The 11,872-nt window shown below is 37.0% G+C and overlaps 1 protein-coding gene across 3 annotated transcripts in view; it reads right to left on the bottom strand.

Moving 5' to 3' along the window:
- Positions 1–11,872, bottom strand: part of SPECC1L (sperm antigen with calponin homology and coiled-coil domains 1 like) — a 150,251-nt gene that overhangs the window by 78,990 nt on the left and 59,389 nt on the right. For all 3 annotated transcript variants that reach the window (XM_012454163.3, XM_064371888.1, XM_064371889.1), the window contains exons 5-8: positions 11,188–11,395; positions 6,736–6,809; positions 5,230–5,405; positions 1,755–1,918 (exon numbers count right to left, since the gene is read on the bottom strand). In XM_012454163.3, the coding sequence (XP_012309586.2) occupies positions 1,755–1,918; positions 5,230–5,405; positions 6,736–6,809; positions 11,188–11,395 (622 nt within the window). The remainder of the gene's footprint in view (positions 1–1,754; positions 1,919–5,229; positions 5,406–6,735; positions 6,810–11,187; positions 11,396–11,872) is intronic.

The following is an 11,872-nucleotide window of genomic DNA, read 5'->3' as shown; positions in this document are numbered from 1 at the left end:
GCTGGAGTACAGTGGCTATTACCAGGTATGGTGATAGCATGCTACTGCCTCAGCCTCCTAAGTAGCTGGAACTATAGGCACTTGTCAGCTCAAAGCATATATATTTTAAAGTTCTCCTTTCATCTTACCCCATCATATTACCCAGAGGTGGCCACTAACAACAGTTCTGGGTACATCTTTCTTGCACTTTAAATGCAAATATACTTAGCTATCTATGTACCTTAAAAATAAAAATAAAAAATAAGACCACATACACTATATACATATATATATATGTACTGGTCTGTAACTTGCTATAAAAGATTGCAGAGCACAGAGCGACTGCTCAGGTGGCACACTTGAATAAAGGATCACAGACATGTTTTAACATCAGTACTCTGAGATCTATGTCATCCTTATTAAAATATGCATAGTATTTTACTGTATCAATTGGTCATAATTATCTTAATTCTTTTAACAGGCATTTAAGCAATTTCTAGGTGTTCCATTTCTTCAAACAATGTTATACTGAAAACTCGGTATAAGTACGTATCTTTATATATAATACTTGTGCCAGTATTAAGTATAACAACTTCAGAGTCTATGAATATGGCATTTTAAATTGGAAGGTATTGCCTAACGGTCCTCTAGAATGTCTATACCAGCAATGTGTAGGAGTACACATGTGACTTTTGCTCTGCTTTTAAGTCAAAGAAAATTCATTTGTGTATAATCACAGAATACAGATTCTAGTAGCCTGTTAATAAATTTTAAAGACCTTCTAGATAAAAATTTAAGCTTTAGGACATATTACAATTAATTGTTTGAAAAAACTACATACCCTTTCCTTTCCCAGAGCTGAGGAAGTTAGGGAGATGAAAAAAAGTCAAGTCATTTCAAAGTGGGGAGAGTAAGCCTTCTAGAGCTTGTATGAAAGAAAGCCCAGCTTGATTCAGAACCTGAAGTGCCATGTAGGACTATAGCAAGTGGGGGAAGAGTGGTTCAACTGAGGCAAAGAGTAGGTAAAGGTCAGACATTTGGTAATTAAGCAATTAGAGGATTTTAAACAAGAAAAGATATTTCTATCATGGGATGAAAAAGGGAGATTAATTTGGAGGTTACTGAAACTAGTGGTTGATGGTGGCTTGAGCTAAAGTTTGTGCTGCTAGAGATGGAGAGAAGACAGAGCAAAGATATCCATGATGCAGGCTGTATCAATAGGATTTGCTCGTAGTGGAGTAGATGTAGCGGTAAGAACAAGAATTTAAGAAAGATCCCCAGACTTTTGGCTTAAGTAACTGGGTGGAATGGTGCTGCCATTTATACATGGTGAAAGGCTGCAGCTGGCAGACAAGGGTTTGGTTTTTGGACATTACATGTCCAGGAGACACCTGAAGGTCCATGTCAAGTAGGCATCTGGATATACACGACTGAGGAATTCAGAGGAAGAGAAGAGCTAAAGTCATACATCTGGAAGTTCTTAGGCACAGAGAAGACACTTAAAATAACAGGAATGTGTATGATTCACTGAGGGAGAGAAGACACATCTCTGCATGAGATTAAGGCTTCTGTCTGAGACTAACACCTCTGAAGCTGAATAGACCCCAAATCTCCTATTAAATATCACCTTCTGTTAAGTCTAGTGCATTAATCCTATATGAAAGTTAATGGGACTAAGAGTGTAAGACAGTGAAGAATATTAAACTAGACCAGAGAACACAAGGTAAGTGAACACAACCACATACAGTAGGCACAATGCAGGAGAAATTAATTACCTTGAGATGCACTGTCAAAGGACTTGATGAGGGTTTTTACTGTAGGAGTTGGCTCTGAGGAAGTGGAGGACCTTCTACTCAGTCCCATTCCCTGCCGTAAGGCTGCCAAATCTCTCTCAACAGCATTCATGTAATTGTATACCCGGCCTCGCTCTTCCTCTTGCCTGAAAACAATATTAAAATCCAAGCATTTTTATATATGTACGAGAAAATACACATTTTCTCCTCCCAGCTGAAAAGCATTAAAAAGTATCAGTTTAAAAAAATTGTATCAGTTGAGCTTAGTAAATTACCTGGTCTAATGTTCTCATTTGCTTGGTAAATACCAGGAAATGAGACTGAAATTTTTCTATCAGGTTATCCTAAGTAAGTTAAGCAACCATCAAATTCCATTTTCATCTGAGTAAGTGTAAGGTAAGGACATCAGTAATCAATTAGCAGTAAAACAGGAGGTGGACTGGCTCAGAGCTGAGACTCTCCAGGTCCTGTGCTCCCAAGAAGGCCCTTCTCAGGAGTCTGGATATTCACCAACACATGATACTGTATAATTATAATTTATACTGGCTCTAGCTAATATGCCATGCTTAGACATGGAAATACAAAAATGAAACCAAAGCTCACACTCTTTTGAAAAAAAAACATAAATAAAAACAAGTAAAGTGCTGTAGACTTCAAACAGAAATCTACAAAGAAAAAAAAAGCTTAGACTCATATTAGTAACATGAGTCCCCCAGAAGCTCAGTGTGATGAATCCTGAGTCATCTGGAAAAATCAATTCCATTTCATTTCTGGCCCATTCTAATTCACTGTGCTGACTAACACAGAATTCTTTCATCTGGAATGAGATTGCAATTGCAGAGTTTGTACATGTCATATAACTATCAAGTATGTGAATAAAAATTAAGCCAGTCCTTAGGAAAAATCTGTCTTTGGTGGCCATTTGGCTCTTCTGACAGTCTTTTGCCACAAGATGTACCACAGGATCTTAAGGTCATTTAGCTGCCATAATTAGAACTTTTAATAAAGAATCTATAACAATGATTATCAAACATTTTGATCTTAGAGCCCCTTTCTACTCCTAAAACTGATAAGGACCCCAAAAGCTTTTGTTTATGGGAGCTGTCTTCCATTACATTAAATTAAAACTAAGAATATATAAAAACATTTACTTCATCTAAAAATAAAGATAAATACAGGGCTTATTAATAATTTTTATGAAAAATAACTATATTTTCCAAAACAAAAAATTAGTAAGAATAACAGTGCTTTGCATTTTTAAATCAACTCTTTAATGTCTGACTTAAGAGAAAACAGCTAAACTCTCTTTTGTATTCAACCTATGTTGATATGAAAAAAAGCAAGTCTTACATAGATAAGGTAGGTGGAAAAGGGAAGATTTTAATAGCCCTTTTAGAGAACTGTGGCTATTTTTCAACACTGCACTAAAACACAACAAGTAGTGACTTAAAAGTTAGTTTCAGGCCAGGCGCGGTGGCTCAAGCCTGTAATCCTAGCACTTTGGGAGGCTGAGGCGGGCAGATCACCTGAGGTCGGAAGTTCGAGACCAGCCTGACCAACATGGAGAAACCCCGTCTCTGCTAAAAATACAAAATTAGCCAGATGTGGTGGCACGTGCCAGTAATGCCGGCTATTCGGGAGGCTGAGGCAGGAGAATCGCTTGAACCTGGGAGATGGAGGTTGCGGTGAGCTGAGATAACGCCATTGCACTCCAGCCTGGGCAACAAGAGTGAAACTCCATCTCAAAAAAAAAAAAAAAAAAAAAAAAATCCACCAAGTAATACTGAAGCCTGAATCATCCACAATTTGTCTGTGGTTCTCAAGTAAGAAATGGCAGTCTATGAAAAAAGAAAGCAGCTCAAACTAAAATAATCACAGCACTTTCCTCAACATGACCTCACTCTTCAGTACAGTCTTGAGTATAGCAGATAATGCAGAAGTGCTTTTTCTGTACTTCCCATTTTGTCACCCAGAATGCTAAAGGGATATTCAAGGACCAGGATTTAGTAAAATAAATAATTTAGTGTTTCACCACGGACATCTTTAAGTGAAACCTGCATTTTAAAAAAAATGGAAGTATGTGATGGTGAAGAGTACAATGACTACGAGTGCAACTGCTGAGACCTTGATTCATCAACAGTTTTCACTTGCTTTTCACTCCCAGTTTAGAAGTCAACACAGTGAAAAGGGCAACAACACGATGGTGTTACAAAGACAGTTTGACCTCACAGACTCCCTAAAGGGCCTTAGGGACATCCAGGAATCTGCAGGCCTTGTTCTGCGAACCACTGCTCTCCAAGATGCTACCTCTTTCTGAAGGCATTTTTAAAAACATGTGTCTCAAAATTTTGGGAATTTTTAAGATCCAAAGGAATAAAACTTTAACAGTAGAATTTTATTTACTCAGGATAACTAAACAATGAAGCATTTCTAATATGTTATTCATTTAATAATATAAAGAAAAAAAAGTAATGTAATACACGTTTTATACCAGTAGAGAAAAAATAATCTTCTGTCTCATTCCATGTTCTGCTTAAGGAATCCAACGAAAAATGATTAGCAATACTTTTCTCTGGGCCATTCACTAGAGTAAGCCAATAATGAGACCATTTTTTAAAGATATACTGTTAGTTTTCTAAATTTCTTCCTTTGCTTACTTAAGAATTACTCAAGCTAAGGAATATACAAATTCTGAATAATAACCTTAAATACGAAAAGACTTTCCACTACTCTTAGATGGAGTCTCAGTGTGGAGCTCAGAGAATGTCACAAATGTCATTTCATCTGATAATTTTCATCAGTTTCCAATTATCTCTATGTTACGTGGGGAAAAAAACTACTATGGAAATTCATGTGATTATAAGATAAAACAAGTGAAAATTCCTCAAGTGAGTGATAAAGAGAAAGTCACTTTGCAGTCTTTACCTGGGTCTCCAAAAATACTAGCTAAAGTATACTGATCGTTGCCCTGAGTACTTGGGAGGCTTTATCTTATTTAATCCTTATGACAACACTGTACAGCAGGTAGTATTGTGTCACTGTAAAGAAGAGAAAACTGAGGCCCAGGGAAGTGAAGGTTCCTGACCAAGGTCACAGCTAGTAAGAAGCAGAGCTGGACACGAACCAAGACTATCTGTCTCCAGAGTCATCCTTAATCATGGGGCTACAATCTAAAGAAAATTAACAGGGCTGGAATCAGGGACTGGGGAAAGGAGAATCACGTGAGACCATCCTGGTTCCCTCCAGAGTTGTGGATCACTGATACTGACAGAAAGATCCACATAGACAGCACTAGTTTACATGTGCCATAAAAGGAGGCCTAGAAAAGCTGAGTAACTTCCATCAGATGCAAACTTAGTATCAAACTCCACATTTTTTGCATAGTACCACATCAAAAATTGGGATTTAAATGTTCTCTACTAAAACATAAATACACAACTGGTTTCTCAGAACATACTTGCGTGACTTTATTTCCTCCAATTCTTTTGTGAGTTTCTCATTTTTTTCTTGAGCCTCATGTAACCGGCGCTTTAGATCACCAATCTCCTCTTGAGCTTCAGATTTAATGTCATTTGCAATGACTACTGCAGTCTGAAGATCAGCCTGAAACTGCCGCCATTCTGCAGATTCTTCCTATATTAAAAAAAACTAACTTTTTATTTTTTATTTAAAAGCAATAAAATTTGTTTATGATTGGATTGCTATAATGCACTAATGTTTCCAAATGATGATTAATTTTTTTAATCCCAGAGAATTGCTATTATCTATTTCTAACAGGCAATGCAACTATTATTAGTGAATTTGTTCTTAATAAGGAAAAGATTCTCTAGCTATCTGCCTACTGAGGCATCAAGCACTCAAGAGTGCTCAACAGATATTAATGATAACAATGTCAAGCCTCCCTTCTTCATGCAAGTTTCAAAGCAAGTCTTATGAACATAAACATCATCGAGAATTTATGGAGCTTTACTTCTGAAAAGCACAAGAAGGTATATAAATGGTATGTGAACCATACAGTGAAAAACTATAAATATCCTGACATCAAAACCTAACAGGAAAAAAAAAAAAAATCAAAAGAAAAGGAAAAGGAAGAGGAAGCCAGAAGAAAAACACTAAACTCAATACAGGCAGGCAAAATTATACAAAGAGATGGTGAGGAACTACATGGTCTGTTGCTTCCCACAGTCATGGAGGATGTGGGTGTGGCCAGGTGGGGAAGTCTCCCTGGGCCTCATCTCCATCAGAGCCACAGCTGGGCCATGCATGAGCCTCACACCCTCACACCCCTAATGCAATTTTGTAACATCATGCAAGTAGCCTAAGCAACTGTGGCATAACCCAAACGATTGAGTAGCTTTCTCCCCATCCCCTGCATCATGGCTGCATTGCTGTTGGCAAGATGGATCATACGCACAAAATGAAGAAAACGTGTATGAAAACAGACTGGTTTGGGGCACCTTATAATCAACAGCTAATAATCTTTCTTTACAAAATAGAACACTTTTTCCCCAAATCTATCTTTCTAAAATTACTACCCATAAATTTCTAAAGGTCGAGTTATCACTTATCCAAAAGCATTTCAGATTTAACATGTTTTGAATTTTGGAATATTTGCACTATACTTAACAGCTAAGCATCCCAAATCTGAAAATCCGAAATCCAAAATGCTCCAATAAGCATTTCCTTTGAGCATCATGCCATCACTCAAAGAGTTGTGAATTCTGGAACATTTTAGATATCAGAATTTCTGGTTAGGGATACTCAACCTATGGTACATTCTTCTACCCACAATTTAATACCAGTCTCAATTTGAAATGATAACATTTGCTTTCTGCCCAAAGCCCAATGGGGCCAGTATTATCACTGTATCTAAAGCTTAAGATGAATGATAACAGAGTCAATGACTACACCTCAAATTTCAGAAAACTTTTCTAACAAGGTAATACATGAAGATTTATCCTACCCGAAGTCTTCTGTGGAGAGTCTTTATTTCTCTTTCCATGTCGTGCTTCTGGTCCTGGAGTTTTTTAACTGTATCTGAAGAGACCACCAAAGTTTAAATATTTATTCTCACCACAATGTTCAAAGGAATGATATAAAGAAAAGAGGTACTTAAATATGACATTAGAAAAAAGTTATCCTGTCCAAAGACAACAAAAATTTTTAATACAAAACTTTAATACAAAAAATATTCAATCCAAGTAATAACCAGTATTACTTTCTTTGGAAAATATCAAGTTAAAAATCACAATTTCTAAATCACTTCCTTCCACAATATCTTAATTCTGAAACAAAATGTAAAACCGTTAGAAATCCACTTTGTTGGTACATAACCAATCAAAACAATATTGACTGTGACTAAAATATGAACTTTTAATCATAAGCATTATTAATCTGCAGTATTTATAGAAGCATATGTTTCTTTACACACTAGAATAAATTCCAGAAAAGTAGTGAATCAGTAAAATCAAAATTAGTAAAAAATATAATATCCAGGGGAGCTGCTATTTAAATTAATCCTACAAAATATTTTTTTAAATAAATATATTTATAAAGTAATCAATAATTCCTCAAATTACTCATCACATATGAATTTTCTTAAAACAGTTTCATTCACTCTAAAAACATGGAATGAGTACCAATAAGATGCAAAGTACCATTCTAGATAGAGTGAGGATACAAAGATGAAAGTGCAGCACAGGCCAGTCTCCCTGAAACCAGAATCATAAAGGGAAGTCACCTTCTCTTTGGACGTTCTACTCTAAAATCCACGCATAAGAGAGAAATGCCTTAGGAGGGTGCTATGCTGACAGATGCCACTAAGGAAACCTTTCACAGCTGGTTCCTTTGACAGCTCAGGAACCAATCACTTTTTGGTTAAGGGCAAGGAAGGGTACTTACAACTAGTGGCAAATCCTTAATCTAATTTACCTACAGCCCCACCCCAGTAGATCCCTGGCTTTTCTCTGTGTTCCAACTCTGTCTTACAAGGCCTTGTATCATGTTGTCACCAACATTACCACATCTCTTTATACACCTGTCTCGACCACTAGACGAAAAACACTTCAAAGGCAGAAGAAGCCATGTGATGATCTCACACACTCAGTAGTTGAAACGTGGTAGGTCTTTAAAATGGAATAAATGTATAAATGTGCAGGCTAATGGTAGCATAATAAAAAGCAATGCTGAAATCATTACCTAGGTGTTTTTTTCTGTTTGTTTTTTTAAGTAAGTATCCTATTGACAGAACTTAACAATTTGTCATCAGGGACAGTATAACTTTAGACATTAGTGTTTCTGGGTAAATAACATATTCTCCCATTCCTTATACTTAGCAGAAGGAACTCAGGCATAGTGAATACCTGCTTGCAATGGCATATGTAATCAAAAAATTTTTCCTGTAGCTAACAATTTATTGGCTTTTAATCAAGACCCTAAAGTATGAGTATACTGATGTTTTTTCTTAGATGGCTCATCATCTTCCTTATCCTTATACCACTAGAATCTTCTCTTCTAAAATCTTTTTGCTACTCTACATCTGATGCTGGTATATATGTGTTCTGATATTTTTAAATGGCATGCATTCACTTTAACAATATAGAGCCTTGAATATTTATAACAATTATATGTGGAATAATAATTATTACAATTATATAAATAATGCTGTATTTTCTAAAGCTGCATCAGAAATAAATGAGATAAAATGTTGGCAGCAGGGGCAATTCTGGTAGCCAGTAGTTAACTTGCCCCAAAACTGTGTAACAAAGTCAGGTCCTGTGAAATAAAAAGGGTTCAAAATTTACTCTTTAATTCTTCAAATGTGTCATATGTACCAACTTTGTACCAGGTTTTTTTTTTTAAGTGCTTAAGAAGAAAAGGAAAAAGACATAATCTTCATCTTCTTAGAGACAAAAAGGCTAGTCTTGTGCTGAGACAACAAAGGTAGATGACTTCCTAAGCAAAGGATTAAACTTTAAAGCCTGTTTCATATACAATCTACTTCAGACTCAATCTGCAAACTAAGGGTTAAACAGGCCATCCAATCTGGTTTGGGTAAAGCAGACACCAAGCTGAGTGGGTGATTCTATGCCCCCCTGATCCTTATCTCTGGAGGCAAGGATGGCTCTGGAATCAGCAAGGGAACTTGACTCCTTGTGACCACACACATAGACAAATTCAGGGTTTTGGACACAGATGAGGAGTAAGAACAGAAGCTGAAAATTTTGTAATGTTGAAAACACTAGGGTTATACCTTTCATTTACACTGTATCCATTTATATGCAAGAAATATTTCATAATCAAAACAGGTAGCCAGGCATGGTGGCTTAGGCCTGTAATATCTACCAATCACCTGAGGTCAGGAGTTCGAGACCAGCCTGGCCAACATGGTGAAACCCTGTCTCTACTAAAAATAAAAAATTAGCCAGGCGTGATGGCAGGTGCCTGTAATCCCAGCTACTTGGGAGGCTCAGATGGGATAATCACTTGAACCCAGGAGGCAGAGGTTGCAGTGAGCCGAGATGGTGCTACTGTACTCCAGCCAGTGCAATAAGAGCAAAACTCCATCTCAAAAAAAAAACAAAACAAAACAAACAACAAAAAACAGGCAAGCAAAAAATGTTAGGAGTGTAATTTCTCTTGAAATTTGCTAAAAAAAAAATTGTTTTCATTTTCTGGTCACAAAGGACACATCTACTTATTGTTAAACATAATACACACAAGACAAACAACAGCAAAGCTCACTTTTAACATTTGGCATTTTGATTCTCAGGTGACCTTTTAAGCTACATGGCCATCTTAGACTGTTCATAAATTCTCAATTTCATTCACTTATTTTGTTCTTTTTCTCTTTATTAACCTTTTCATTCATGGCCACAGAATTCACATAATCATGATTCTCTAAAAGGTGTTTTTCTGTCCCCTGTCACTACATATTTATTATTGTCACCTCTTATAAATAATAAATAAATAAAATCCTTTTAAATAAAAGAGAAACTGGCAGCCAGTGGCAATACTCAGACAGAATAAAGTGAACTAAAAGTGTCTCTAGGGAATTTGATTTAAACTTTACAATCATGCCTATATTTTTACTCTGAAACAGAATGTATTATTGTTTTCCTGGAAACAAAGGAGTTTGTGCTTAAGTTCTTGTTGTGAATACTAGTTTACAAAACTGCCATCTAGCATGATTTGTGGTCACACAAGAAAACAGCATTGCCGGGCGCGGTGGCTCACGCCTGTAATCCCAGCACTTTGGGAGGCCGAGGTGGGTGGATCACGAGGTCAAGAGATCAAGACCACCCTGGTCAACATGGTGAAACCCCGTCTCTACTAAAAATACAAAAAATTAGCTGGGCATGGTGGCGCGTGCCTGTAATCCCAGCTACTCAGGAGGCTGAGACAGGAGAATTGCCTGAACCCAGGAGGCGGAGGTTGCGGTGAGCCGAGATCGCGCCATTGCACTCCAGCCTGGGTAACAAGAGTGAAACTCCGTCTCAAAAAAAAAAAAAAAAAAAAAAAAAAAAAGAAAGCAGCATTACTCTTCGACTCTCAAGTCTCTAATGGCAGTTTCCTTCCTCTTCAGTGTTCCTACTGTGAGGGACACTGCCATCTACTGTCTTCAACTCAAAATCAACATTTGAGCTACCAAGGAGAAGAACTACTACTATGATCTTCCTATTTTTAAATTATAAATTATAACTCAATTTCTACAATGTTATTTTTATTCTAGAGATCAGGCAAACTGCTAGTCTCAATGTTATTAGACCAACTTTGTTCTGAACAACTCTGGGTACTGCCCTACCCATTTAACAAAGAGTTCATAACCTTTGAGCCCCATTCTTGATTATGAACCCCATTATTCTCTGACAAATAAAAAACAATCCATTCTCACTCTGGTTATATGCCCATCAATCGTGCTGACATTACCAGGCAGGTACCATGGACACAGGATCAATTTGTGACTTTTTCTTTTGTTTTGAGATGGAGTCTCACTCTGTCGCCCAGACTTGAGTGCAGTGGCACAATTGTAGCTCACTGCAGCCTCCACCTCCTGGGTTCAAGCTATCCTCCCACCTCAGCCTCCCAAGTAGCTCAGATTACAGGCACCTGCCACCACACCCAGCTAATTTTTGTATTTTTAATAGATACGGGGTTTTACCATGTTGGCCAGGCTGGTCTCAAACTCCTGAACTCAAGTGATCCACCTGCCTCGGCCTTCCAAGGTGCTGGGATTACAGGCATCAGCCTCTGGGCGCAGCCTGGTTTGGTCTTAACCTCCTGCCTCAGCCTCCCAAAATGCTAGAATTACAGGCATGAGTCAACGTGGCCAGCCCTATTTTATTACTAAATGCAAATTATCCCCACATGTATAAAAGGGGAGGACAAAAAAGAATGAAAAGTTCTTATCTCTTACTCTCTAAATCAGAAATAATGAGGTTGTCATGAAGTTTCACAGCACGATGTTGTTCTACTTCATCTTCAAGTTCAAAGATGGTTTCTTTCATGTCACTCCTTTCTGTTTCTTTTTCATCCAGCTCTGATCTTAATTTTTCTAATGTCATATTCAAATCTTCAATTTGTTTCTTAGCGTCTTCTTGGAAGGCTCGGTATTCATCCTCTACCTACATAAAATTGATGATGCAGTTTTAGAAAAGTAAGAGTTGTTTTAAGGTAAGTTTCAAAATTGAGGTACACACCATTTTGAAGAGGAGCTAAATGTGAGGTACTATGGATGAACTAGAACAACTTGTGTAATAACTGTTAAAAAGTATGAAAAAGCACTCCATGGTAAGATTTCATATAAAACCCTTAAACACAAACTGTTGCTGTAACACTGACTGAAATTATATTGATATTATCATTGAACTTAACCAGATTATTTACAGGGAAACTTTGGAAATTCTCCTTTCTCCCAAGTTTGAACGGAAAGCATGTACATTTGATTAATGATTAACATGCTGTCCTAACAAAAATGATGTCATATTTGTGATGATTCCAGTATCAAACTGAAAAAGGGAAAAACAATTCTCAAATAGTGTTTTTACAAAAGTATTAGTTCATAGTAGCCCCTCAACATACATGTACCAAGAAAGAATACA

This window comes from Aotus nancymaae, unplaced genomic scaffold (assembly GCF_030222135.1).
Source record: "Aotus nancymaae isolate 86718 unplaced genomic scaffold, 86718_ANA_hifiasm-v0.15.2.pri h1tg000210l, whole genome shotgun sequence".
In the NCBI taxonomy this organism is placed as follows: Eukaryota; Metazoa; Chordata; class Mammalia; order Primates; family Aotidae; genus Aotus; species Aotus nancymaae.
This window is presented reverse-complemented; position numbering and strand designations above follow the sequence as displayed.